The 26,391-nt window shown below is 36.2% G+C and overlaps 1 protein-coding gene across 1 annotated transcript in view; it reads right to left on the reverse strand.

Moving 5' to 3' along the window:
- The window catches only part of SORCS2 (sortilin related VPS10 domain containing receptor 2), a 510,780-nt gene that overhangs the window by 12,074 nt on the left and 472,315 nt on the right, over positions 1-26,391 (reverse strand). The window contains exons 14-20 of the mRNA XM_042811760.1: positions 24,960-25,051; positions 23,311-23,418; positions 11,324-11,444; positions 9,759-9,892; positions 9,056-9,184; positions 7,361-7,532; positions 3,766-3,952 (exon numbers count right to left, since the gene is read on the reverse strand). Of these exons, the coding sequence (XP_042667694.1) occupies positions 3,766-3,952; positions 7,361-7,532; positions 9,056-9,184; positions 9,759-9,892; positions 11,324-11,444; positions 23,311-23,418; positions 24,960-25,051 (943 nt within the window). The remainder of the gene's footprint in view (positions 1-3,765; positions 3,953-7,360; positions 7,533-9,055; positions 9,185-9,758; positions 9,893-11,323; positions 11,445-23,310; positions 23,419-24,959; positions 25,052-26,391) is intronic.

Here is a 26,391-nt window from a genome sequence, read left to right on the forward strand (position 1 = left end):
TGTTGAAAGCTATGGACATAATTGGAAGGACTTCCTTCATTTCAACCAAAATTAAACATAGTTAAAAATAAATAAATAAATAAAAATCCATCAACAACAAAACCCAAAAAGCAGAACAGATGAGCAATGTGACAAATAGTCAAAATGTACCTTAATGTTGTGCATTTTTTTGTGCATGTTCAATTTCAGAGAGTATAAGCAAGTATTACAGATACAAAATGGAAATGGCAATCTGCTTTAAATAAAAAAAAAAAAAAAAGATCAAATGAATAGAAATCTAAAAAGTCTCAAGCTGCTAAGTGAAAAGCAGAAAACTGGATAATAATGTTGCTGAGTGTTCATTTTCATTATAAAATATCAGCTGTTAGGCTCACTTCACATGAGCTAATTAATGCACGCTTTAAAATAAATGCATACATCAGAGGAGCATTTATTTGCAAATCAAGAGAGATGGCCTCTGGAAGTTTACTTTTTGATTAAATTTGTTTCTTTCTGAACTTTTGCTTACAAATGCTGTAAACATTATTATTTATATAGAAGATATAAAAGAAACATGTCATTAAAATGATTTCATCTGATTTTGTATTAGTGTTGTATTTTGTTCTGTAGTACAACAGCATTAATTGAAAATCATCTTTGTCTCAGAGGTCTCCAAGAGTATTTCTTGAGAATGTCTGAAGGTACAAGCTTTTTAATATTATAATGTGATAACTACAACTTCTTAACATCAGCTGCAATATCTATTCAGGATACCAATGTGCTGTATGGTCCTAAATACATTCATTAAACAGAGTGAATACTAACCCATAATTTTTTCTCTACTCAATGTATCTTTTAATTCATAAAAATGTCTTTCATTTCAGTTCAGACTTAAATGTAATTAACACTATTTCAAGGCCTTTCTCTTATTCTCTTTTGTTGACTGAATTCACTTCCATTCACTTTGATTAAACTGACAGAAGTTCGCTGAGAGCACGTTGTTCAAACTGATCATACCCTCCTTTTTTCACCTCGCTTCAGTCAGACTTTGTGCTGCTTCAACCAAACATAAGGCTCTACTTTCATTTAGCATTTTTGCTGACGAGCGATTAACCATCTACATGAATTCAAAGACACAACTTTTTTTTTTTTAAAGTTTCTTCAACAGCTTCTTTATCAAAACTGAATTAAAATGCTCTTCCTGATGCTGGCATCTTGAGGAAAACTCAGAAGTAGTACAAATTCCATTAAATATTCTTCTCTTAGAAATGTTTTTTCTTACTGGTTATGCAAAATAAAGAAGTCTGGGAGGAATCTGCACCACTGTTTTGATTTTGCCATATATTTCCATTCTCACACAGGAAACTGATCATCCCGAGATACAGCTTTCATAAGGGAAGGGAAGATGTTTGGCTCTTGAATCAAGAGTTGGCCATTTCGGTATAGGAAAGAACTAACAATAATTACAGCAAGTCTTTCTCTTCTTCTCAGTCATATAATTCCAAATGTATTTGAACAACCCTTGTAGCATCCTGAATGTACATAATGAGGAATGATGTTGACTGATATTTCTACTTAATCTCTGTATAGCATTCCAAGCTCCTTCTTTCTCTATATCAATTTCTACACTCTCAAAATAAAAAAATAAAAATAAAAATAATAATAAAAAAAAGCATATTCACATACTGTAGTTATTATAGTTATTATGGGTTTGTGGCACGAAGAAGAAAAAGTATGTCTACTTCATGCTGAGTTCTTTTTATTCTGGGTTCACATGTATACTATCAGACTTGCTTTAATATCTCTTAATCTCTTATAAAAAGTTGTTTGTGAACTGGATCAGTTCAGGGATAACAGGCCAAAAATGTTTGTCCTTCATTACAGGACAATTCTCATACCAACCAAACCTCACAGGAGTTAAAAATATTTCCTTTACTATTTGTCCTTCATAACATTTATCTCGAAATACATCAGATGAAAACAGTGAATACAGGACATTGGACATTCCTGTTTGCATGATACACCACAATGAAAAATGGCCCTGAGCAGCTATTAGCATTTCTCTAGAAGGCAGATATATATCACTTAATTAGTACCAGCTAATTTCCTCAAATCCTGTAATTTACTTTAAAAATTAAACAGTTTAAACCCAATCTGAAGTGTTTATTCAAGCATGCTGCGTAACATGTGTCCATGTGTCTTTTAGATCACTTACAGCACTAATGGAGAAGCTCAAGATGAGCTCTGAAATCATCAAAGTCTGCTTGCAGTATTTTATTGATTCTGTACTTCAGCACCAAAGTCATTTGAAATACACAGCCATTGTATTTTTAAAAAACATGTTATAAATCCACTGTATAAAACGCAATTTACACCTTTTATTTTAACTGTTTATCCAGATGTAGGCCAAAGCAGAAGCATATCTTGAGAAAGGAGTTGTTCAGCTTTCCATTGGTGCTCGTTACAATTTATCATTCCCTAAAAAATATGAAGATTTTCTCCCTGGAGAGATGGCATTACAGAGTTTTTGCCATTCCTTGCTTATGGAGATCTACCAACTACTTTCATGCTTAATCTACTTCTAAATACCCAGATGCTACTAAGAAGTAAACATAGAACATTCAATAATTAATCTGAGCTGTCAAATTATGTAAAATGCAAAAACAATAAATAAACAGGTAATGAAATGGAGATGGAAATTTAGACTTCAATCATTTCATTTTGATTTTAATAGGATATTAGCCATTAGCATTAATGGATTGGGCTCCACCTGTTAATCAAAGCAGAAGCAGAAACTCCGAATTCAGGCTCTGAAGAGCAAAAAGAAGAAACAGCTGCAGCCACAAGATAGGCTGACATAAAACACATGGATTTGTGCACAGACTTGAATGTGGCTCCACTGCTTTCTATTGTTAGTATGGAAAACATCACTCGCATCAGGGGAAACAGACAACTGAAGAATATGAGATGAGTATATCTTTTCATTGAATGCTACTTGTTTACAATTTTTGACAGATCTAAAAACAAAGTGATAGCTGTCTTGAATCTCGAAGGAAGAGAAAAACTTTGTTTCAATTACGACTTCCCTTCCTTATTTCAATTAAGAGATGTCTGAGATGCATTAAGTCTGCTACCATGTGTGATATCCCTGTGCCTCACTATTCTTTTCATTTGAATCTATTCAATGGGATTTTTAGGTCTTAATTAAGAAGACAGGGAGAGAGGTCTAAGTCAACTTATACTGTATGTCAATACAAAGTTAAATCCAAGTAATACTTTAAAACTTTGCAAGAATTAACTACCTAAAACTAGACTTAAGGACTTTAATACGTAGCCTGACTTTTGGAAATGCTGAGATTTTGATCCTTCTATCAACTAATGCTTTCTGAAAGTCATACAAGAGGTCACACTTTTATCAATATGTCTGTTCTCTTGCTTCTTACAGCACAAAAAGACATAGCCTGAAGTTCTAAATTTTAGCTGTTAAGTCTGCCAACAAGGTCTTGAGTCAGGAAGAAGGGTAAAATCTGAGAAATGAACTGAGCAATGCTTAGTATTTAGAAGATTAATATACCATCTTTCTCACAAATCTAAACAAAACTAACTCTGTCATTCTTTTATACAAGTCTCTATACTAACAGCACACAGCAATGCACAATTGATTGAGGTTATCAGAAAAGAAATGTATTTTTCCTAAACGTGACTAGTAACATTCTCAACTGCTTCGTAACTATCACAACGTTTGTATGCAACAGTAAAAACAAGAAAACCAAAGGGCTGACTTACAGTTGACTTGGATGAACACTACAGACTCATCATGTCCAGCAACATTTTCAGCTTTCACTGAGACACGGTAAATCCCAGGATTCTCGTAACGGTGACGGATGGGTTCCCCAGTCATTGTAAGATTGACATATATCGCCTTAAAGCCATCGCCGAGATCCACCTGGTACTTGGTATTCAATATGTCACCCTAAAAGGAGAATATATCAACATTTCGAATGGTCAGAACCTAAATAGACAGGACATGTTATTTTAACCATTTCCTGAACCACAACATCACTTCCAGCACCAGCCAAATGTTTTGACTCCACAGCAGTGGCTACACTAAAACCTGTAAACCCATTGTGAAGATTTTAGAGTAACAAATGCTGCATGCACTCACAGAGATAAATCTAACTTTCTTCAGTAAGGCTTAATCTTAAAAACAACACTAAAAAAACCACCCCAGACCACTAAGCCAAGTTGTATGATACAGATATCACTCTTAAAAATGTAATACTTCTGGACATTAATTAATATAATGGTGCAGGGCAGCTTCAAGTCCCTGGAGCTATGATCTGGTGATTCCTAACTACAACTTAACCAGTGACCTGTGGTAACTGACTGGCAGTGAACTTCTGGCTTGTGCAATTATAAAGCAGAATAGGATTGGACCATCTTCATAGCACCTTCTAACTACGCTCTCCTGTGTCAACTGTATGACAGCTAGAATACAAGCTGGTAGCTTCTACAGAGTAGTACTGCATTATACAGAGTTACCAGCATGTTTCGAACTGGCATGCTACTCTACAAAATGATATGCACGCTTGACAAAGTAGAGTTTTGAGCTGTGCTTAGTAAAAAGACCAGCCAAATACTTCTGTCACATCAAGCATCTCACATAATTTACAATTCATTGCACTTCTGCTAAGTGCTCCTTTAAACAACACCGCCTTCCTAAACTCAGACCAAAAATACTGCAATGACTGATACTGTTGTCAGAGGACAAATATATGCCCATCATTCATGTTGTCACGGTGTGTCTGCTCAGAAGAGAAGTCAGGTCTGTGCTACATGGACTGGCCATATGGATTGAGTGAAAGGAAGATTCGTTTTAGCTGTGAGCAACAGCACTTTCTTAATACCACTGGCAGCAGTGCTTTAGTGACTTGCCCTTCTTCCTCTGTATTCAGCAATATACTCCTGCCTGCATTTCACAGCACACTGTCGCTACTGCCATGGAAGTTAAAATGGCTTGTAGGGCCAAGTTTGATAGGAAATTCTTCATATTTTGAAAAGACAGTGTTAGCTTAAAAATCAGCCTAGAGGAAAGGAATGTATACACTCATCAAATAAGCTGAACGGCAATCAGATCTGACAAGGACTTACACCCCCTGAAGTACTGAAAAATCACATCACTTTCCCATAAGCCAATCTGTGAAATAGTTTTGCATCAAAATCCAATTCAAAAGGCAGCATTAATGTAAAATCAAAGGAGGTAACAAAGTCTAGAATTTTCAAATGCTTGCATTACAAAGGAAAGAAAAATACACTCTTTTTCTCCATTTATTATTTTGCAGTTTGGTTGATTTTCTTCCATGTTTTATCAGATGAAAGAACACTACTTATCTTGTAAGAGAGTACTCAGAATAAGGAACCTGTAGGGTTATCAAACACCTAACATCATATTTCAACACACATAAAAGACCTTGAAAGCTTCTTCACTGTGAATTTTTTTTCCGAATAACATTTTTATTTTGACAACAGATGGGTACCAGAAAATATATTATTAAAGTTTAAAGCAAAAGAGATGTCTGCTTGCCAGCAATGTGCCAGTAAGTGGCATCTCTTCAGATGACATTAGCTTGCAAATAGTTCTTGTTAGCTCTTTCTTATGCTAACAAGTATACATGCGTATTTTCTCCAGGTGAGGGAGAAACCAGTGTTGGAAGCAACTACATGCAAGTTTCTCTTAATGTTTTATTCTAATATCTTCCTTATTGTAAAGATGGGAGTGCTGTCTCCAAAAAAATCAGGGCACTTCTGTTTTCCTGATCAGGAAAGACAGAGAGCGGTGGACAGCAAATGACTCACACGGAGAAAAGGAATTTAAAGAAACTGGTTCTTCCACACAAAATAAATGATTTTTGTACAACTATTTATTCACAAATCCAGCCTAAATAATTTGAAAAAAAAAATAAAAAATTCTTATTATTATTTCCAAGATCAATTGCAAACTGCTCAAATGGGCCTCAAAAACTACTTTCCTTATTTCCTGTAGTCTGGCATTGCTGCACTCAGTACTGCACTTCACAAAAACCAGTCAATTAATATTGTTCAGCAGGAAAAGAAAGTAGTATTTTTGGTTCATCTTAGCGGGACTGCTTCTTACATTCTCTAATTGATAAGAATTCTCTTCAGACTTTATCATATATATTAAATCCTAAAGGCCAGGACTTTCAAGTATAAATATTATTCTTAGCCATAGGGGGCAGCAAACTTTTACATTTCCTTTAAATCTCCTTTTCAGTTCTGTTCACTGAGCAGACTTTACCAGAAAATGGGGATTCCCTTCAGGATTCCTGACTTTGGAAGAGTTTTGAATAATTGTATGAGTTTTGCCCATTGCCAACAGAGACTTGTGAAGGCTTCAGAACTTTTTGTTTGAAAAGGAAGAAAAAAAAGTGAAGCTACCAATCAAAACTGTGAGACTCCAAATTACAATCAAATGCTCTAGTCGTACAGCAAACATTCAAAACAAGTTAGAGAAAAGAGAAGGAAGCACAACTTGCTACACCATCGCTAGTACTCTGCAAGCCTTTGGAACAAGAACTTGAGGTGGAGTAGGCAGAGCTGTGTTCTGCCTAGATTTTCTCACAGAAATAAAATGCCAAGTGCCCAACTTCTGTCACATAGGTTTGCCAACTCCAATTTTTTGCAAATAGTTGGCATTAGTCAGGAAACACTTCTGTAACCGGAGCACAACAGTTAGAACCTAATACTAAAATGCAAGCATTAAGAAACATACCCAGAGCAAATAACCACATCTGTAAGTTAGTCCTTGCCTTTGGTCAGGGCCTCAGGGTATTGTCTCTTCCAATAAACAGGAAAAAGAAGAAGAAGAAGAAAAAGGAAAAAAAATCCTTTGGCAACATAACTAATACATTATAAATGTTCTTATGCTGTGGTATTTGCTGATTTCTGTAAAGCTTTGCCTAATTCCTTCCTGAAAGGCTGAAAGGCAGATTCTCAAAAGCACTTAAATCAGAATATCAAGGGTTCTCAGCATTTCTGTTCTTCTCTGATACAATGTGAAATTTCCAGTTCAAGGAGACTCTGCTAATTTAGTCCCTTTGATTCTCCAATAAGTTGAAGCCTTTAAGGAATAATAACTGAAATGCTGCTGAGGAGACAAGTCCCTTTCTCTGGACAGAAATTCATGGTTCACTGAGTTTACAAGATTGTCTGATTCTCTTGGAAGCATAAGTTTCAGTATTTACAGAGTCATTCATCTTTGTCTCAAGCGCAAATTAATCTAATTCAGCAGCAAAGCAGGTAGGAGAGAGATGAACTCTAAAAATAGCAAGTAAAGTTTCATAAAGACAGTGTTAATTTCTACCTGCTCTTGTCTGACAATGAAGGTGATGTCCTCCCCAGGCTTAACAGCCAAGCTTTCTCCTCTGATGCTGATCTGAAGTCCCTTGGGAGCAATCAATGGACACAAATGTTGTGCTAAGTTCTGCTGCAGGTCTACACCACCTTCACACACATTAGAAACAACTTTCCTGTACCTGCAAAAACAATAAGCAGTGAGCGAGGTGGAGGCAAGCAGTAGGCACCAAATGTGAGCGTGACAGTAGGCTAATGAATATTGCTTGGGTTCATAAACAGAAAATGTTGTAGATGACCAAAATAAACTCAAAATGCAAAAAAATTTTGCTTGCGGACATTGTTTCTATTGAGTGAAATCTGTTAGAGGGATTAGAGCATGATCAGGATTTCACTTGCATGCATTGGAAGAGTCTATCCTCTAAAATTCAGAAATATGCCTGATCTGTTCTCTTAGAGCTGGGTATTCTGCTGTTCTCCCTCAACACCGCCCTCCCTCCCCAGTCATGAAGCTTTCAATAGCCTTCAGTGCTCCAGGGGTGTTGGCTCAGGATTTTGCTGCTCACATGTACTGCCAAACTCAGGCTTCTATCCTATCCCACTTTACTACTGCTTTACATGTAGTTGGTTCAAGTTCCAAAGGTCAGAAATAAAGCAAGCAACTTCTGCATTAACCCAGAACCAATCACTTATATACTGTTCTCAAATCTGTGCATTTCTTAAAATATATAACATTTATTTCACATTATAGTAATAAAAGCTTGAACTCGATGACCTTGATGAACTTGAACTTTTTTCAACATAAATAATTTGATGTTTCTAGGGGTGTAAGAAGAGCTAATAAAGAAACACTTGGAAGTACAGCAATTATTTACAGATCAGTTTCAATCAGGTATGCTATTTTTAAACATTCTTAAAAATTTGAGTCAGATTTCACTCTGATGAATTCAAACTCTGTGTATCACAGCTGTCAGCCACAAACCAAAAGGCATCATTTTCCTCAGTAAGGCAAATATACACAAAGACTATGATTCTATTGCCAGATTTGACATTTCATCATTTGGTTTGCATCTCCACAACCAACAGAGATGATGTTATGATAAGCCAGAATAGATGCCAGCTGCAAGTTATTCTCAGCACAGACGTCAGACTACATTGTAGTGTGTACTCTATGCACTATTGTTTACAGTTACTAAAGCTTTACTTTGATTCTGAGTATCCCATATGGCCAGGAGAATAATTCGCTCTCTGTAGAGCTCCTTACACTGGTGGAAGCGAGAGACAGTGGAAAGTTCTGTGAGACATTACTTACTCCTCTGAGTAATTAACTGGATTTATGCAGGGAGCTAAAAGAAAAGGCTTTGAATGGGCATTACTATCAGAAGTATAGCAATGCTTATTAGCTGTCCCAGCAGTTAGGAAAAATTACTGGGAACAAGACAGCTCTCCCTCTTCTCAAATCAATTAGTTTATTGAACCGCTGCGAACGTGTAAAGTAACATTGCTCTTACATTAGTCTGCAGAAAGATTCTGCATGAGCTGTAAGTCTGAGCCAGAACAGCTTACCACTTGCATTTTCCTTTTTTTTTTTTCTTCCAGTTTCCCTACTTACACTTCCCCAAAGCCACTTTCGTAGTCCTTGGTCAGAACATTCTCCTCCACTACGGAAGCCCATGCAAGCCAGTCAAACCCAAGATTGACTTACCCACTGCTGCTTGTGTATGCCTGCCCCAGCACACAGTCTTCAGGAGGTGCTTCTGGATTAAACCAAAAGTCAGCAAAGCACTTGCTAGACTGTGACTTCACAGGTGCAGAGCGCTCAAACCCGTAATCACTGGAAGACATCAACACCAAGTGTGTCACTATCCTCACCTTATTCACCAACCCAATTTGGGTGGATGAGATTACTTCTTTAAGAGTAAAGATTTTTAAAAGTATCTGCTGTAAGCTGAACACACAGCTTCATGAAGCCACTTCTGTTCTAACTGTAGTTTCAGTGGGGCAAAAATTGTTATAATTACTTTGCCAGTTCTGCATAATTAACCTTCTTGGGAGCTTAGAATTTTAAAAGGAATCTTCCATTTCTTCCATATTTTTCTTAATTTTTATTTTTCTTAAGAAAGAATGGGTTTAATTGCCCCATTAATAAATCCAACAGTTGTTTTTCAAGTCTTGATCAACAGAGAAAAACATTGGGATTTCTTCAGACAGGTGAGACAAATACTTAAAGCACAGCAACGCTTTCAGACAAAAACAAATTCATAAGCTACCCGTTATTCAAAACTATCACATTGCTTCTTGGTTGTTTGCACACAGCCATGCAAGAGTGGTGCAAAAGGAGGAAAATAAACTCCTCAAACTCTAAATAACATTTCACTAATGATGAATCTGAATATCCACAGACTCACCATAAGAAATCAGAGTTCGCACATTCACAGACTTTGGACGTTAGAGCTGAAGTGAAACTTCTCCCTTTAACGCACCATGATGAAATCTTCCTCTTCCGAAAGCTCCTCTGTTGACCCATGATGCAACGATCACCCTAAACATCAAAACACCAGATTTATTGCATGCCATAACCTGCATCGCAAAGCCACAATCTGAAACTGTCAGGAGAAAGTCTGGTTTCTTTTTGCCAAGACTGGACACTGGTATCAAGTCTCAACTCATCAATTTCTAGAGAAATTTACAGCAAGTTATCTATGATGTGACTATAAAAATGTGATCAATTAACTTAAGACTGAGACTGAAGGAAAACAGACTCAGCAAAGAAGAAAAAATACTTCACGTTCAATTCAATTGGACTCTTATACAAAGCTCTCACGTCCATTACTGGGATATTACACAGTTCTAACATACAATGTCTCAGGACACAAATTCAAAGATGAGCACAGAAGTTCTATAGCAATTTAACCCACGTTCCATGTGTGTACAATCTAGGCACAAGCCTACAGATGTGTACTTAAAAACTCAGGCTTCTTATGGCTGGACTTCTCTCTACATGACCTCATCACGTGTAGGCAGTCAATAGGAAGCACTAGGCACACAGAGACAGGTAGTATTAATACACTCTTGAAGCTAACACTGCACTGGTAATTTAGCAGCTGTAAGTACTCTGTCAGAGATATTTTAGTTGCTTCCATTTTCTGAAAGACATTTAAATGTCAGTGTACCCAAATAATTTCACTCTTTAGACGGGCATATTACTCTCAAAATACACAATGATTTCAAACAAGAAACAATTCCAAATTATGTGTGAGAACTAGCAAGTGAGAGTTGGAGAGCTGGAATAACAACAGAGTTGTTTACCAAAAGGAAACCTGCAGAGAGCAAGAGAACAAGTATACTGGATGAAACAAACAAAATAATTAGAACGTCTACAAATAAACATGACATATCCCATTTAATGTAAGAATTAGAGACACTGGTCTCTAATCATACATTATATAGAGAACGTAGCTTCCCAAAATTAGAATTGACCAGAGACGAGGAATTAGCACAGCCTTAATAGATTAACTACAGAAATGGTACTGCCCCAAACTGGACTCTATTACATGATCAGTCCACTGAAATCCTAAATTACATCTGGAATGGGCTTTACTTACAGCAATTTATATGAGTGCAGTATGTGGTCAGGAAGTTGGCAGTACAAACAACTGCATTTTGAAATTGCTTCAATCAATATTAGAGATCTTAGTTTATGGTATATGCATCATAATCCAGTAGGACCACCTATTATTATGGAAGACCACTAGATATATTGCTGCCTTTCCCAGGACACAATTTATACAATTAAAGGGAACACAAAAACATCCTTCCAACTTTTAACAATTGTAAAATCAGCAAAATATCAACCAAAGGAGAATAGAGCTGGGAAGGTGACATCCAAATTCTGTTAGAAAACATTTTCCTTGCTCACAATAGTGAATGATTCTTTCAGATATGAAAAAGTTCTGGCATATACAGTGAATACCTGCAGATTTGTGAGTTCCCAAGATTCATAGTCATCATCAGTGCATTCCCTGGGGAAGGATGGCCTGAAGTCCACCTTCACCAGTTCCCAGTCTGAGCGGTAACTTATGTGTCCAAAGACTCTGAACAAAAGAATCACAAGTAAAATCTTACAGGAAAGAAATACCATGCATCTGAGATTCCAATTTTCCATTCTGACTTCTGCTTTTCACGGATATGGTTCCCTACTAAAAGGTCACTGGTGCTTTTTTTCTTCATTTTTTGGGGAACTCTGCAGTTAAAAAACAATGTCTAATGTTTTTTTCCTTTTTTTTTTTTTTTTTTTTTTTTTTCCCAGCAAAGTATACAAGAACGTAAATGGAGATACACTAGCTTTTCTAATTTGGAATCCAATATTTTTGTCTGTTATCTTGTCATACATATGAAACATTCTCTGATTTTGATCCAAATTAGGATCAGAACTGAGGAAGCTATGTCACTATTTCCTTATGGTTATGGTGCAATTTTTTTTTTTTTTTTTTTTTGGTATTTGTTTAAACTTACACAGATTTTAGATGACAAAATTGCTATTGTTCAAACTCACAGCAGTATTGTGAAGTTGCATTCATTTCTAAGGAATACACTGAATCTACACATTGTATTGGAGGATAGAGTCTCCATTTCAGATAGTCCAAACTATAACGAAAACCAGTCACAAACTGTAAATCTCTTCTTGAAAAATAAAAAAAAAAAAAGAAAAAAGTGGAAAAAAAAAAAAAAAAAAAGGAAATCTTACAGCTTTAAAAAACAGGTTTCACTTCAAAAGCAGCCAACACTTTCAAAGACAGAATATTTATTTCCAAAACCAAATGGGCAAGTATGACATCCAGCAACAAATTAGAAAGGATAAAGACTCTATTTTGGCAAAAGTCAAATGTATTTGTGGTTTGTATCTGGCCTGTGTGGCTTACTTGCCAAAGAATTTAAGGTTGATTCTGAAGCCAAAAATTTCTGCACAGATCATACTGCACAGAGTTCATTTTCCAAGTTTTAGTAGCATTCTCCAAACGAATTCATTCCTTTTGTTTTGTCCTCAGTTTTGTCCAAATCCAGACACAGCAGGAATGGTGCAGTTTTGAAAAAAAATATTCTGCTACTTAGACTCATTTTTCTTGTCCTGAATACCAAGTTCAAAGTGGAACTAGGGTAAAGTAGAAGTAAAAAAAACAACAAACAAACAGTGAATTCTCTGCAACACAGAAGCAACATCATTGCACTAAGTCTCTTCCCTATTAAATGAATGTAGAATTCTGAATTCCTCTACAAAGGTTGAAAAATACTTGCAGAGAACATAGGGATTTCTTCCTTTTTTCCTGGTACCTTTGATTCTCAGTCCCAGCACAGATATACAGATATAATCTATAGATTGAGCTTCACTATCAGTAGAGTATGTATTTAAACAGACACACAGGCATTTTGTCTGCATGTTTTACTCTTTTTTTTTTTTTTTTTTTTTTTTTTTAAGTGAGGGTCTGTGACTAAAGGACTTGCACCAACTACCTTCTTTCCTTTTAAATGTCTCTGTGGTTCAGAAGTAAAAACAGAACACAGAAGTGAAAAAGCATAGCTCAGCTCACTGGCTGCATGTGCACACAGGTGTGTGGTCCCACTTCCCATCAGGACAACTGTCTTGCATCAAGATCTGCAGGTTTGGTTCCTTTTTCTGGTTCAGCTGAATCCTGAGACCTGCTGTCACCATATGCTTTTATTCATTTGTAGTCATATATACAATAAAGTGACTACTTGGGTGGTCTTATGCTTTTTTACAATGCCTGCTTCAATATGCCTGGCTTTGCTGACAGAAATGAAGTGTCTTTTGTATGCTAAATACCTGATGCTTTTTTAAAAAAAGTATATTTTACTCTTTTTTCTCCATACAACTGTTTAAAGCGAAGCAGACTTCACCTTGCAGTTACACAACTACCTACCTCCCTGAGTGCTTCTTCAAGCACCAGAGAACATCACAAATTGGTCACATTTCTTTTATTAACTCATTTAAACACATTCAAGTGTAAAGATCCAGGTTCTGTCAAGGCCTCACTCCTGACTCAAGAAAAGTATTTTCTATAGAAGAAATCAAATTTTCTTCATTCATGTTAGCTACTTCAAACAGATGAGTCAAGGGAAAAGGAAGGAAGGAGATGGCTGGTTGAATTCAGTACAGAAGAGAGTCACATAATTCTCTTGAAAGTAGAAAACAAAATCTCTGAATGATTAATAATCATCTTTACGAGCTCAGAGAGGTCAGGGGTGACTCTAGATAGCCATAAGAAGGAGAATATTTTGCCTACATATAAAATAAAACACACATACCTCTCCTCCAACTTTCCCAAAGAAGTACAAATCCTGAGTTACAAAACTCATTTTGATATCAACAAAGATACCAAACAAACTATTAAGCTAGTCACTTATAAGTACCTTGGAGATAATTAAAATGATAAGAAAGAGCCACCAGAGATTAAACAAACAAACAAATAAATCATGTCAAACTAATGTAATTTCCTTCATTTACAGGGTAACTGCCTTGAATTATTTTTTTCTGAAAAAGTTAAAAATGAGCAGTACAACAAAATGTCTTCAAATAACTCTTTCTATATATTGTAGAGTTGTCATTAAAGAGACATGAAATAGGGGCATAAAAGAACAAGGATAAAAATCACTAACTTAAAAGATGAAGCTATAGAATTCTCCAGTGGTAATGGAACGAGATACTGAGGTTTTATCCTCTCTCACAGGACCAAGATATTAGTGAAACACAGGCATTAGAGATACATAGAATCTGGCGATATTGACTAGTGCCACACATCCTCTGATTTTATAAAATTCATGGAAATTAATAAAGAAATTAAGAATGCTCCCGAAGAAGGATACTGATGTTGTATATAATCTGTATTTGGTCTCATAGAAAAAATGATTTGCATGATAGGTCTTGTGATTCTACATACCAGTAAACATGATTTAACATAACACAGTAACTGTACCACTGTTTCAACCACTCTCTGCGTTAAGTAAAGTAACTGAGATTCAAGGTGTCCTACCAGCATAACCACAAACTGTACAAAAATGCAACCGCACAGCTTAGGAAATCCTGGGACACATTTCCAAAGGAATTCAGCAACTGGTGTGCACTCAGATTTGTAAAATGTTTGAAACATGGCTTCACAATTACTAATGCTATTGCTGCTACAACACTTGATGCCTTACTGAGGACAGGGTTTTGCAGACACATCAGAAGAGCCCATTCAGATGTAATGCCAAATAACAACAAAAAATCCTTTACAAAGTAAAAAAGAAAGCCTTTTTTTTTTTTTTAATGTAGAATTCTATGGATTGGAGAAAAATATGAGCAATATTGAAGCAATACATAACAGCAATCATATTGCTCAGGTGCAAAATATTCATATCCAGTTAATTCACATGTATGGAAAAAGATGGTACCGTGTAGCAATGATCAGAAGATAAGTATCAGGATGACATTAGTTCATAAGCTGCTCTGAGCAGCCTGGTCTAGTGGTTGGTAACCCTGCCTATGGCAGGGAGGTTGAAACTAGATGATCTTTGAGGTCCTTTCCAACCCAGGGCATTCTATGCTTCTACGATTCTGTGATATGCTATTAAAACATTCTTCTTCATTAATTTTATTTCATTAGAAGGCTAACAAATCAATTCTATTGCAACTATGAAAGAAATTCCAATTACCTTAGAAATTCATTTCCTTTTTTTTTTTTTTTTTTGCAACTATTTCGAATCCATAATTTTAACACCAGTGTTCCAGTCGCTGTAATAACTTTTTACATTTGTTCCTACTTCATTAACTGCACATCATCTTAAAATTTGATTGCATCACTTGATAGCTAAGACAGATTAATGCAGTTTTTAAGCTAACTCATTTAAACTATTTGCTGGAGGATTGACGTTTATTTCTGTTCCTGATAAAGCTCACAATCAGGGAGAGCTAATTTAATGGAAATTATATGCAATGATAATCTCTTCCAATAAATTCACGTTTCAGTTCAACAGGAAAAGGCATCTCTTCAATAGATGTTTTTAGTTTACATGAACAGTATTAGCTTCACTGCCTGCTGACTGTGTCACTAGTTAGATACCTGACCAAAACTATGACGGTTCTTGTAATGGAATCTCCCAGAGACTTATCAGCTTTCATGGCTTCATTCAGGAAAAATGATCCCAGTTTTCACAGTGCAGCTCATCTCGGATGTCACAGGTTTGTTATATCCACCATGTTTGCTTTTACTTTTTGGCTGTGCTCTTCAGGATGTTGTTCGTAGCCTTTTACATTCTTTGGCAGAACAGATGGAATTTATTATGAATCTAATGTCATATAAATTAAGATATGCCCTGAGCAACTTTTTATCACGTTACATTGATTTACCAACGTAGCCCTGCTCTGCTACTCTGGACAGACAAGATGGCTTTGAAGAGCCTGATGTTCATATCCACCAGATACTAGGAGCAGTGTAGCTGAACCTGCAACAGTTTTACTGCTGAATATCTAAAAAAAAAAAAAAAAAAAATCTGCGACCTCAGAGTCGAGGAAGCAACCCTGCTGTACCTGTAACATGAAAGCCATGAAGACACCACATGTGGAATTTATTCAGATGTTTAACACAGCACGTAACATTGTCCAAGTTTTGCGGTCATATTGAAGACTAGTGATGACAACTGTGTGATGCATAGCTACTTTTGTTTGAAATCAGATGCTTCTTTCATTCTAGACATGCGGCTTTAATCTCCCAAGTGCTGTGTTGGCTTTTGCTCTCCTCTACATGACTTTGTCATCGACTGTGATGTTTGAAACAGCAGCATTTACCTCTGTAGCCCTGTATTGCCCTGCTGACACCCTCTGCTAGCTTCACATGCCAGCTGGATGTTGCACAGTACTTGTCATGTTTTGGAAGAGCCTTCACATGTATAAAACTCTCAACAGAATAAAAGCCAGGATTTCAATCAGGGTCAGCCAAGTGCCCATACGTATCACCTGTACTTCAGGTCATCCCAACGGGGCTGTCATAGATAACAGATCTTAATCCATTCTTCTAAGCAGCACCAAAGTAAGATGTCAAAACATTTGAAAAAAGGCATGTACCTGAAATTCTTTGTGGCTCTAAACCTCAAAATCAAACACTGAACATGTGACCAAGCTGGGAAAGGAAAGAAGACTCTCAGAGCTGCTGCATAACTATTTTAAAAACTTTCACTCTGTCTCTTGGAAAGTACTCATTTAAATCAAAGTAGCCACAATTATGCTGAAAAATGGCATTTAGATTTTATTCCCCATGAACAGGCTTCCTTTCCAGTAGTATCACATATTAGAACAAACAACTGCTGTCTCTGACAACAGAGGCCATTAACACTACAACAGCAGCGATTTTCTCAGCTGTCCTTTACATGAAAGGTGAGAAATTCCCTGTCAGTTTATGGTCAATTCCTTAGCTTCATTTAGATCACAGAACCACAGAATGGACCAGGCTGGAAAGAAACTCAAGGATCATGAATCTCCAACTGCCTCACCACAGGCAGGGCCAACCAACTTCCCCATTTAATAGTAGACCAGGCTGCCCAGGGGCCCCATCCAAAGTGGCCTTGAATACCTCCAATGACAGGACATCCACAACCTCTCTGGGCAGCCTGATCTTTACTACATACTGAGACAATAAAACTGAAACAACAAATGAAGGTGAAAATCTTTTTTTCTTTCTCTTTTGCCTATTGTAGTTTGTTATTCATATTATTACATATCTCTCAATAGAGAGCAAGACAAATAACCTCCCAATGACAGGATGCCTAAATAAATGCTGAGAGAGTAAAGTGATTAGGGTGTGGCACTGGGAGGATGCACTTTATCTCTAGTGTAAACACTGCCAACACTTATATTCCTAACTCACAGAAATGATGAGATTATTAATGAAAGATATTCATGGGGATATGGGCTGGAAAAGTAGGTTAGCCATGATTATGTCTACAATGCTATTTAAAACCTATTGACTTTAAAAAGAAAATGACAAATGAATTTTTAAAGACTTGCTTTCATTCCATCAGTTGTCTTCACCTCCTTTACAGCACTGTAAAATCAAGAAAAACTATTTAAGTCAAGGGAATCATACTAATATAAATGGATGAAAGTTATGTCACGTTCAAGTTGCTGTCTGTTATACATCAAGATTATAATCTAGCATATTTTTCTAATTTCCCAAAACAACAGAGGTCACATTTTCAGTGGCCTTCCTAAATTACAACTACAGAAATGATGAATGCTTCCATGTGCAACAATAGATACCTGCCTGCACAATGCAACTGCTTATAACCGCTTATAAACGGTGCTTGTATACACAACATACTAAACCTGTATACACAACATACTTGTATACACAACATACTAAAACAGAATCACAGAATCACCAAGGTTGGATAAGACCTTCAAGATCACCCAGTTCAACCACCAAAACATGCTCAGACACTTAAAAGTGCTTTAAACTGCAAGCATATGCAGTTGTGTATGCCAAAGTACTGAAGAGGTTTTTGTTGTGTATTTTTTTCCCCTCTAGTTGGGCTGCCAAAGTGAAAAATGACCAGAGGAAACATTTAGTTGTAATTGAACCAAAATATGTTTTCTCATTGTTTCCTGCCTCCAAAAAATAATAACTGCCAATCATTCTTTTATGCCAAAACATCTTGGTATCAGCTCCTTTGGGGAAAAAAAAGGAAATGAATGCCTATGTTCTGAGAAGTAATGGGGAGGAGCAGGATGAGCATGTTTCCATTTTTTCCAGAAGCTTAGTGGCTCCATGATATTTGGTGAACAATCTCCAATATTTTTTTTCCATCTATTTGGTAAAACTCTGTCCAAGAAAAATCTTTTTGCATGTAAGCTGTTTGGAAAAAAACATAGATTTAATACCTAGCCTGATGCCTTATGCAGAAGTAAATACAAGGTGGACTGTGAAGAAAATGGACTGATTCAAGGAGAAACATGTGACATTACAAATAATAGCTTTAGAACAACCAGCTCTCTGATATCATCTTAAAGATCAAATTCACCTGTAGAATTTTATATAAGATTTTATAATTAATTCTCTAGCTAACAATTTTCTTTTTCTACTCACATACTTGAAAACCAGATCTCTTTTGTTCCAGATAGGAAATTATTCATTTGGACTTCAACTTATAAGCAGAATAAATAGCTTATGGTTGGCAAAGTAGTGGTCCTTATTCTTAAAGCAAAATATAGCAAAATGGAGTTGAAGGCATAACTACAGTCAAGTAAAATGTTAGAATGACTTTTTTTGGTGGACAATGTTTCTAAAGACTACCTCATTATTCCTACTTGCCAAATCTAGAAACGAAACGAGAACTGTCTTCGTGAAAGCGAAGTTAGAGCTACATAGCTACAGTCACTCACTTAGTGAAAGGTTCCCAAACTGACCTAAAGACACTTTCTGAATGAAAGAGTCCCTGTGCCACACTTTTTCTCATCTCCCCTTTAAAAAAAATACAGTGATAAAAGATTCTTTCAGGACACAGATTCCTACTCTTTCAGCTCCTGCTATTTAAATGTATCTCCAGGTCTGTCCTCAAAGTGCCCCAAACATAGGCTGTAGCAAGATATCAAAAGCATCACATTCCACTGCTTCTGAATTTTGTATGTCAACTTCATGAAAAGGAAATTGAAAAATAAAGCTTCACTCAAAGGGGTTCTTTTTAGCAGACAGAGAAGGAAGAGGCTGTTTCATGGTCTGGGCTCCAAGACCACAGGCTTGTAGTCATGCTACAGTACACAGACTTGCACTGCTAACATCTGTGTACACAAAGGTGACAAAAATAATACCAGCTGAGACTTGACACTAAATTGTTATCTGCAATCCTGAGTTAGGTGATACATTAAGTTAGACTGAAATCAAGGTCACCATTGTCTTGCTGTGTTTCTTCCACCTATGGACACTGAGGTATGCTTTTTATTACACAGAGAGCAGAACGATTTCATCACCAAGCAGTGCTTCTTAAAACTTCATTCAAACAAGAAATCATATGGTTGCAACTAAAACCTATAATTCATCTTGGGAAATCAGCTACTCTCTTACCTACTCAGGCTTTATTAACCCGTTAGCTGCCTTTTTTAAGGGGTACAATATGAGAAATTTAGCAGTGAAGAGCACATGATGCAAAGGTGTAACCTCCACCTGGAAGGATACTCAAAGACAACAAGAAAATGTGTAGGCACATATGGCACAACAATAAGCTCCATAAACTACATGTAATTTTGATTGTTCATGTCAGTGTCAACGTACCTAGGCAAAATTGACAGCTGCAAAAATCCAGATGGTTCTGCCTAATATCTAAACCCTGTTAAACAATATCCACCTTGTTTTGATTAAGTTTAACCTATTTTCTTTCTCCCATTACCATTTAGGAAGTCAACAGGAATGCAACAACTGACTTCAAGAACACAAAGCACAAGAAGAAGTTAAGAGATGTCAATAAGTTCATAGTAGCATCTTAAATTGCTACTCTACATAAGACCTCAAGGAAAAAAATCCCTTCAAGAATTATATATTATATAAGTACTTATATATTATATAAGTACACAATGGCCTGTAAAGAAGGATTTGATCCTACCTAACACAAAGAAAAGAAGTCATTTTATGTAAACTCTTAATAAAAGGGACCATGGTCTGAAGTAACACAGTTACTGTCCCTGCTGGATTTACTCTGCAGTCTCAGCACAAATAGTCCCAGAAGCTAAACTGTAATTAAAAGTCATTTAAAAACATTTGAAAATTTCATTATATGAACTACTTCCTTTGAAGAGGAACATCAATATTTCAAACACATAAAATTATTCTTTTTTCCATTAAGTTGAGCCATTACTCAATACAGTGTTATTAAGAAGGTTTTTTTTTCCCAAATATATTGTGAAGTGTAGCATTGCATTTCAGTAAATTTCGCTCTTAAATAACTTAGAACAAAATAAAGCCTATTAGAACAAGCACTATTTTGATGAATTTAATATACATCTATTAGTTAAGAAGCTTTCTTATCAAATCTTACTTTTCATTTAGCAATAAATGGTGAATTTGAGTTCTTCATTTAGAAAACAATTTTATTCAATTCGTACATTTATGTATTCTTTATTACTTAAAACTCCTAAATATATTAAGTAGCTCTACTTATAGTATAATTTTTACAGAGAAACGTTTCCCTAAAATTTCCTCATAGTTTACTATTTTGAATTCCTAAAACACTTAAGTAGGTCTACTGCACAGTACAATATAATAAAATATGTTTTCCTTGGCATTTGAGTGCACATATTTTGAATACTGTGAGGGATTTGGATGAATGATTTTGATGAATTTCGACTGGCAGATGAAAATTCAGTTTTTTAAAAAGAATTTGACAAGTTTGCATTTGCTTTTGCTCTGTCTTAAAGGATATTAAAAGCTTTCTGAAGATCATGTTCTGAAGAATGTGAGGTAACCACATTCACATTCCCCTGTTCCTTCCTTCACTAAAGCTTTCCAGAGAACTTAGTTTTGGTTAAGTTAGGACAGAAGAGAATTTAAACAAAAGTCCTTTTCAAGTCAGGTAATGTCCCATCACCATGGTGGAGAATGTGAAGTCTCTCACACATCATTACTGTGTTTCTTAATAACTTCCCCAGATAATCTTTCTATTTTTGTTATCACTTTTAACCCCAATTCAAATAAAAAATATAGAAGGAAATCCGCAGCCCAATTTCAGTGGAACTGGGATATTACCCTGCAGAAAGAGGATATTTCAAAGTAAGTAAAATATTTGATTCCTTTGTGAGTTTATTCTAGAGGTTTTAAATGCAAAAGTCTCCTCCAATATTGCTGTAAAGTCTTCTAGTTGTTATCTTCTCACTTTAGAATTATCTTATCTCTGCTAATTTATGCAGATTTTACACTGGACTTTTTATTCAAAATCAAAGCCAAACAATCTCCCCACCAAAGGGAGAAAATGAAAATCCTGCACAAGTAAAAATGTCAGGTTAGGTTCTTAGTAATGGATTTGGGGACTGGATTCAGGGTGAAAGATGCTGTATTAATTTATTTCTATTACCATACAAAAGTACATCTTACCATCATTTGCCAGAAGTAAAAACACTTATCTAACAAAATGGAAAAGATGGTAGCACTTCTAATGGAAAAGATGTCAGAATTGATTATTTTCCTCAGGGAGTATGAATCAGAGGATGGCATTTCTCAAGAGCCGAAAATTGTCATAGATAGAGTCATGCCCAGCATCTAAATCCAACTGTGAAGTTTTAGGAGAAAATTATCTAAGCCAGAGAGAACAACAAAAAGTCCTGATACACAGCCAAATAAAACACCACTGGGCAGACAAGGTCATCCTGAAGGTAAAACTTTAGCAAAGGTGGCAGAAAAGGCATAACAGCAGTGGGGAAACACATACTGCAGGTTTATTTTTCCCATTATGTTTGGAGACAGGTAGGAAGACAGCAACTATTTTCAGTGCTTGTCTGTAACGGGAAGTCACTGACATCATCCGTGTTCAGTAGAACTAGTTGCAAAGTAGGACCTTGCAAGAGTGGCAGAGATGTGGGAGTCAGACTCCTGCCTCAGAAACATGCAAGTCATATGATGGTTATTAGTGAGCCTGTGATCTTGTATCAAATCTAGCTAGAGCAGGACGTATTTCATACGTATGATTCCAAAAAGACGTATTTTTCACATGAGGTCTTCGGCTATTTAATCAGATAATTAAATACATTTTTTGCAAAATCACTGTTTTTCAACAAATAAACACCAAAAATCAGAGCACAAACTCATCGCACAGTGCTCTATCTGTCAGTAAGTACAGAGTAGAATAAGCTTTTGATCCCTATACTTCAACTGAAGGTAATGGAAATCCTCCATTCAGAGACACAAATACCTCTGTGTGATATATATTATACCATAAAAATCTATGCTTGAGAGAAAAGGAAGATGCAGTGCATTTAAGTGTGCTGGCGTTTCTGTTTTGCTGCACATCCTTTAAAAACTACGGGCTGGGTTGATTTTTTATTTTTTTTTCCCCTGAGGAAAATACTACTGGTACACATTAAAGACAGCTGTATTTCTAATTTCTAGAAGAAAAAGCTTGTCGTGAACATACTGAGCTCCAATACAAAGCATCAGACAAACTGCTCTGAAAGAAGCAAACTCATCATCCTGCACATCCCTACGTGCAGGAGCACACTCTCCTCTTGCACTCCCCTTTACTACTGCATTCAGCATGTACAGCATTGGATAGCTATTTTTTTACTTTCAAACACTCTTAAAAAGTTAGCATTTACACTGAGACAGAGCAAAACCTGCAGCTCAGATCCAGCAGTCCCTAGCCCTTTGGGAAAAAAAGACAGATAAATGCAAGTCCGAGCTGCAGAACTGGCTTATTTTTAACTCTAAATCACAGTATCTCCCTCAGTCACAGCACAGAATTAAAGTATGTATTTGTTAGCACAGGTTTTGGTCACTTAAAGCATCATACTTGGACAACTATGTACTTGTTTGCACTGTGAAGACAATTAGCACAAGAAGAAAGGACAGATGTTTAATGCTTTTGATATGTAAAAATCAGAAAAAAATGCAGGATACTGTTATTTTTATGTAAGTTTCTCAGATTTACTCTGCAGTCCTATTACTCCACACTCTGACCACAGCTATGTGAAATTTCATACAAACAGAACTCTTTATCTTTACAATCTGAAATACTGGGTTAGGATATAGTGCAAATCGAAGGCAGGCTGCACACTGGGGCTGTTTGGACATGATCAGTGTAAGGGCTTGTGTGACAGCAAGAAAAAAAAAAATCAGTGACTCAAGTATTATTTGAAACATCCACAGGTAAAAATATGCTCAAGTGCTTAAGCAGAGAACCCTAAAAAAAGAAGTGTAGACGGGAACTTACGTCATGACCAGTGTCTCATCTCCAGGTTCGCTAAGTAATCCATCTACGAAGACTGAAGTGCTTGTAAAATTATGTGTACTCCAAGTCTGGCCTTCATCTATGCTGAACCTGTTAAAAAATAGAAGTGGTTTCATTTGCAAGTAGTATATAAGTCAGAATTCATTGAAAAAATAAAAAATCCCATAACCACTAAACCCCAGGATTTACAATCACTGAAACACAGTATGCATGAGTGGTGTATCTCATTAATGTTCCAGGGTCTCCCATCTTTATTAGAAAGAGCATAATAAATTTGTGACAACAACGGTAATTCTCAGGCAAATGACAAACAATGTCTGTCAACAAACAATCCTGCTAATTTGTAGGTTCAAGAGTCAGTTAATTTACACTTCATTCTCTCTCGAAGTCCCTGAGCTGGAGACCTGTTAAGCAGAGGTCAGTAAAACATTAAGTATGCAGAACAGCTCAAGTGCTAAAACACAAGTGCTAAAACTGCAGGCACCAAGATGATGGCCCCTTACAGCTATGATAATCCGCACAAAAATTGTCAATAGATATTCAGCAGAGTTCAAAGTTCAGCATTCAAGTACTCTGTGTACCTAAAAATTATGACTAGAATTCTTTTGTCTTGAGTACTTTTCAGGTCTTTTTAATAATACGATAATGACGGTTTTCAGTCTAGTTAATGAAGCATATAGCCAAGATCCTATTAGAATAAGCAGCATTATGAAAAAATGAGCCTTGTTATGATCAATCTTCTGATCACTTGCACCTCCTATTTCCTAACCTAGCGGGAGGTGTCCCTGCTCTTGGCAAAGGGGTTAGAACTAGATGATATTTTAAGTCCCTTCCAACCTAAACCATTCTATCACTATAGATCTATCACTTTTCTTTTTTTTTTTGGACCACAAAGATGATAATTTTATATGCCATTACACAAAGCTACCATGTTTTGCTTCACTATCATTCAGTTTAAAATTTGTTATTTCATAACAAAATTATTTGCAACCAAATTTTCCTGTCAAACAAGAGAAGGCCGTTTTCTGTAGTTGCATCATATGACAGGATCTACACAGAATGTGCAGTATAATTAATTAGTGTAGGAAACTGTCAGAAGAACTGGGCTTCTTGCATATGGTACTATGTAACTTTCATGCACAGAGAAATTCTTTTCCCATTGGCTCCAAAAGACTACGTTGCATTGTTCGTGCCAGAGCAATTCAGGGCTATTCTCCAGCATTCTCATTACTGTGGCTGAAGAGAACAGAACTTTACCACAGTATGAAACCTAAGGCATCATAGGGAGAACATTACTGCCATATGCGGCAGGTGCAAACCAGTAGCAGATAACGACCATGATAAACATGGCTTGTACCGTAGAGTTCCAGGATAGCAGTTTAAGCAAAAATATCTATACTGATGTTAGAAAATCTTGTTATGATTAATTCATTATGTCATGGTACCAATACCACCAAGAAGAAATCTTTATGAAAACATCTTTCTGAATTCTGTCAAATTAATTAATGTTAAATTAAGCAGATTACACTTGCATCTCATACGTGATTACACTGAAATGTTCATCTTAAAATCTGAACTTTGTCTCTTGTATTGAATACACAATAGCTTGCTCTAATTGACTGTAGGATTACTTGAGTATTTTCAGTGGGATAGAGGTATCTTTGATGGCCACAATAACTCCACCGTGGTCCAGGTACAAGATGTGATGCTCCTCTTCAAAGACCTACAAATCAGAAAACGAAAAGTCCAACTAAGCAAATGCAGAAACAAAATGTATGAGAAAACCAGTATTAAAAATCTTACATGTTTCATAATGCCCACACTGTAAACAGAAAAGGACATACAAGTCAGTTTAACTCTTACACTTCTCCCAGTTGTAAAAGAGAAGAAAGCTAAGCAGGTGAATCAGAAAATGTTCAGGTTCAAATCACAGTCAGATTAAACTGTCTAAAGTGATTTTAGCCCTACCTTACATTCCTTGCAGCATGCCTTCTGCATTCTTTCCTATTATATATCACCAGGTGACCTATCACCTTACTTCAGTATTTGCCATATTCTTTATATCTTGCAGAATGAAATGCTTTGTAATCTAATTCTAAGAAAAATAGGAAAACTGCCACTGTCTGGGGCTGTCTTGCAAGTTCTTCAGACTCTACCGAAGTTGAAGTAATTGGTGCCACTGTTTTCTGCATTTGCAATGTCAATGATTTATTTAAATTCAAACTTTGTGATCACATAAGGGGGCTGCTCTGAGCTCTGAACCAAAATACATGTAATATTGACTTAATGGTTATAAAGGAGTCAAAATCTCCTAAATTATTTTCATTCGTTTGTCTAGAGGTCATCAGTAGTACTAAAATAAATGAATAAGAAATATCCTATTTTCTGCATCTGTTATCTGTTTTAAGCCGGCGTTTACTCATGTTATTAGCCAGTGAAAGTTCATTTACCATAAGATCAAGTGATAAAGTGAGAGTTTATGCACACACATAGCAGTTCATAGAACACAGAACCTCCTACACACTTTGACAAAGCCAAAGAAAAAAACATAAAGGCGAGCTCTACTTTGCCTTGTAGAAAATGCAGACAATACACAATGGTTTTTTAATGACAGTGCTAAAGGATACACTTAGGAGATAAGTAAGACTGAACCAAAGAGAGAAAAAGTCTTAATCGTACAGCACATCCACCATTACTTCACAAATAGCAAGCACTTAATTTGCCTTTAGAATTCAATATTCCCCTCATTTCGTAAGAACACGTGTTATGGGATTCCTTGGGTTTCGAGTGTTTGATTGGCTTTTTGGTGTTGTCAGTTTACTGACAGAACCCCGATAGGGGACATTTACAGTCCTATCTACTTGTTACATTCAGCTATGCATTTTAGAAAACAATTCAGTGAAATGCAAACAGTCATTTTAGAGGTACTTCAAGAGGATGAAATCGCTTCAACTCAGATAAGCCAGCAGAGTTTCAAATTTCATTTGAACCTTTGCTCAAATCAAAATGAAACAGCAGTGCCAGAACAAGAAGTTTCTAAAAGCTTCACCTTCATACAGAAGA

Source organism: Centrocercus urophasianus, unplaced genomic scaffold (assembly GCF_019232065.1).
Source record: "Centrocercus urophasianus isolate 14NV4802_14NV808 unplaced genomic scaffold, USGS_Curo_1.0 seq_13, whole genome shotgun sequence".
Classification (NCBI taxonomy): Eukaryota; Metazoa; Chordata; class Aves; order Galliformes; family Phasianidae; genus Centrocercus; species Centrocercus urophasianus.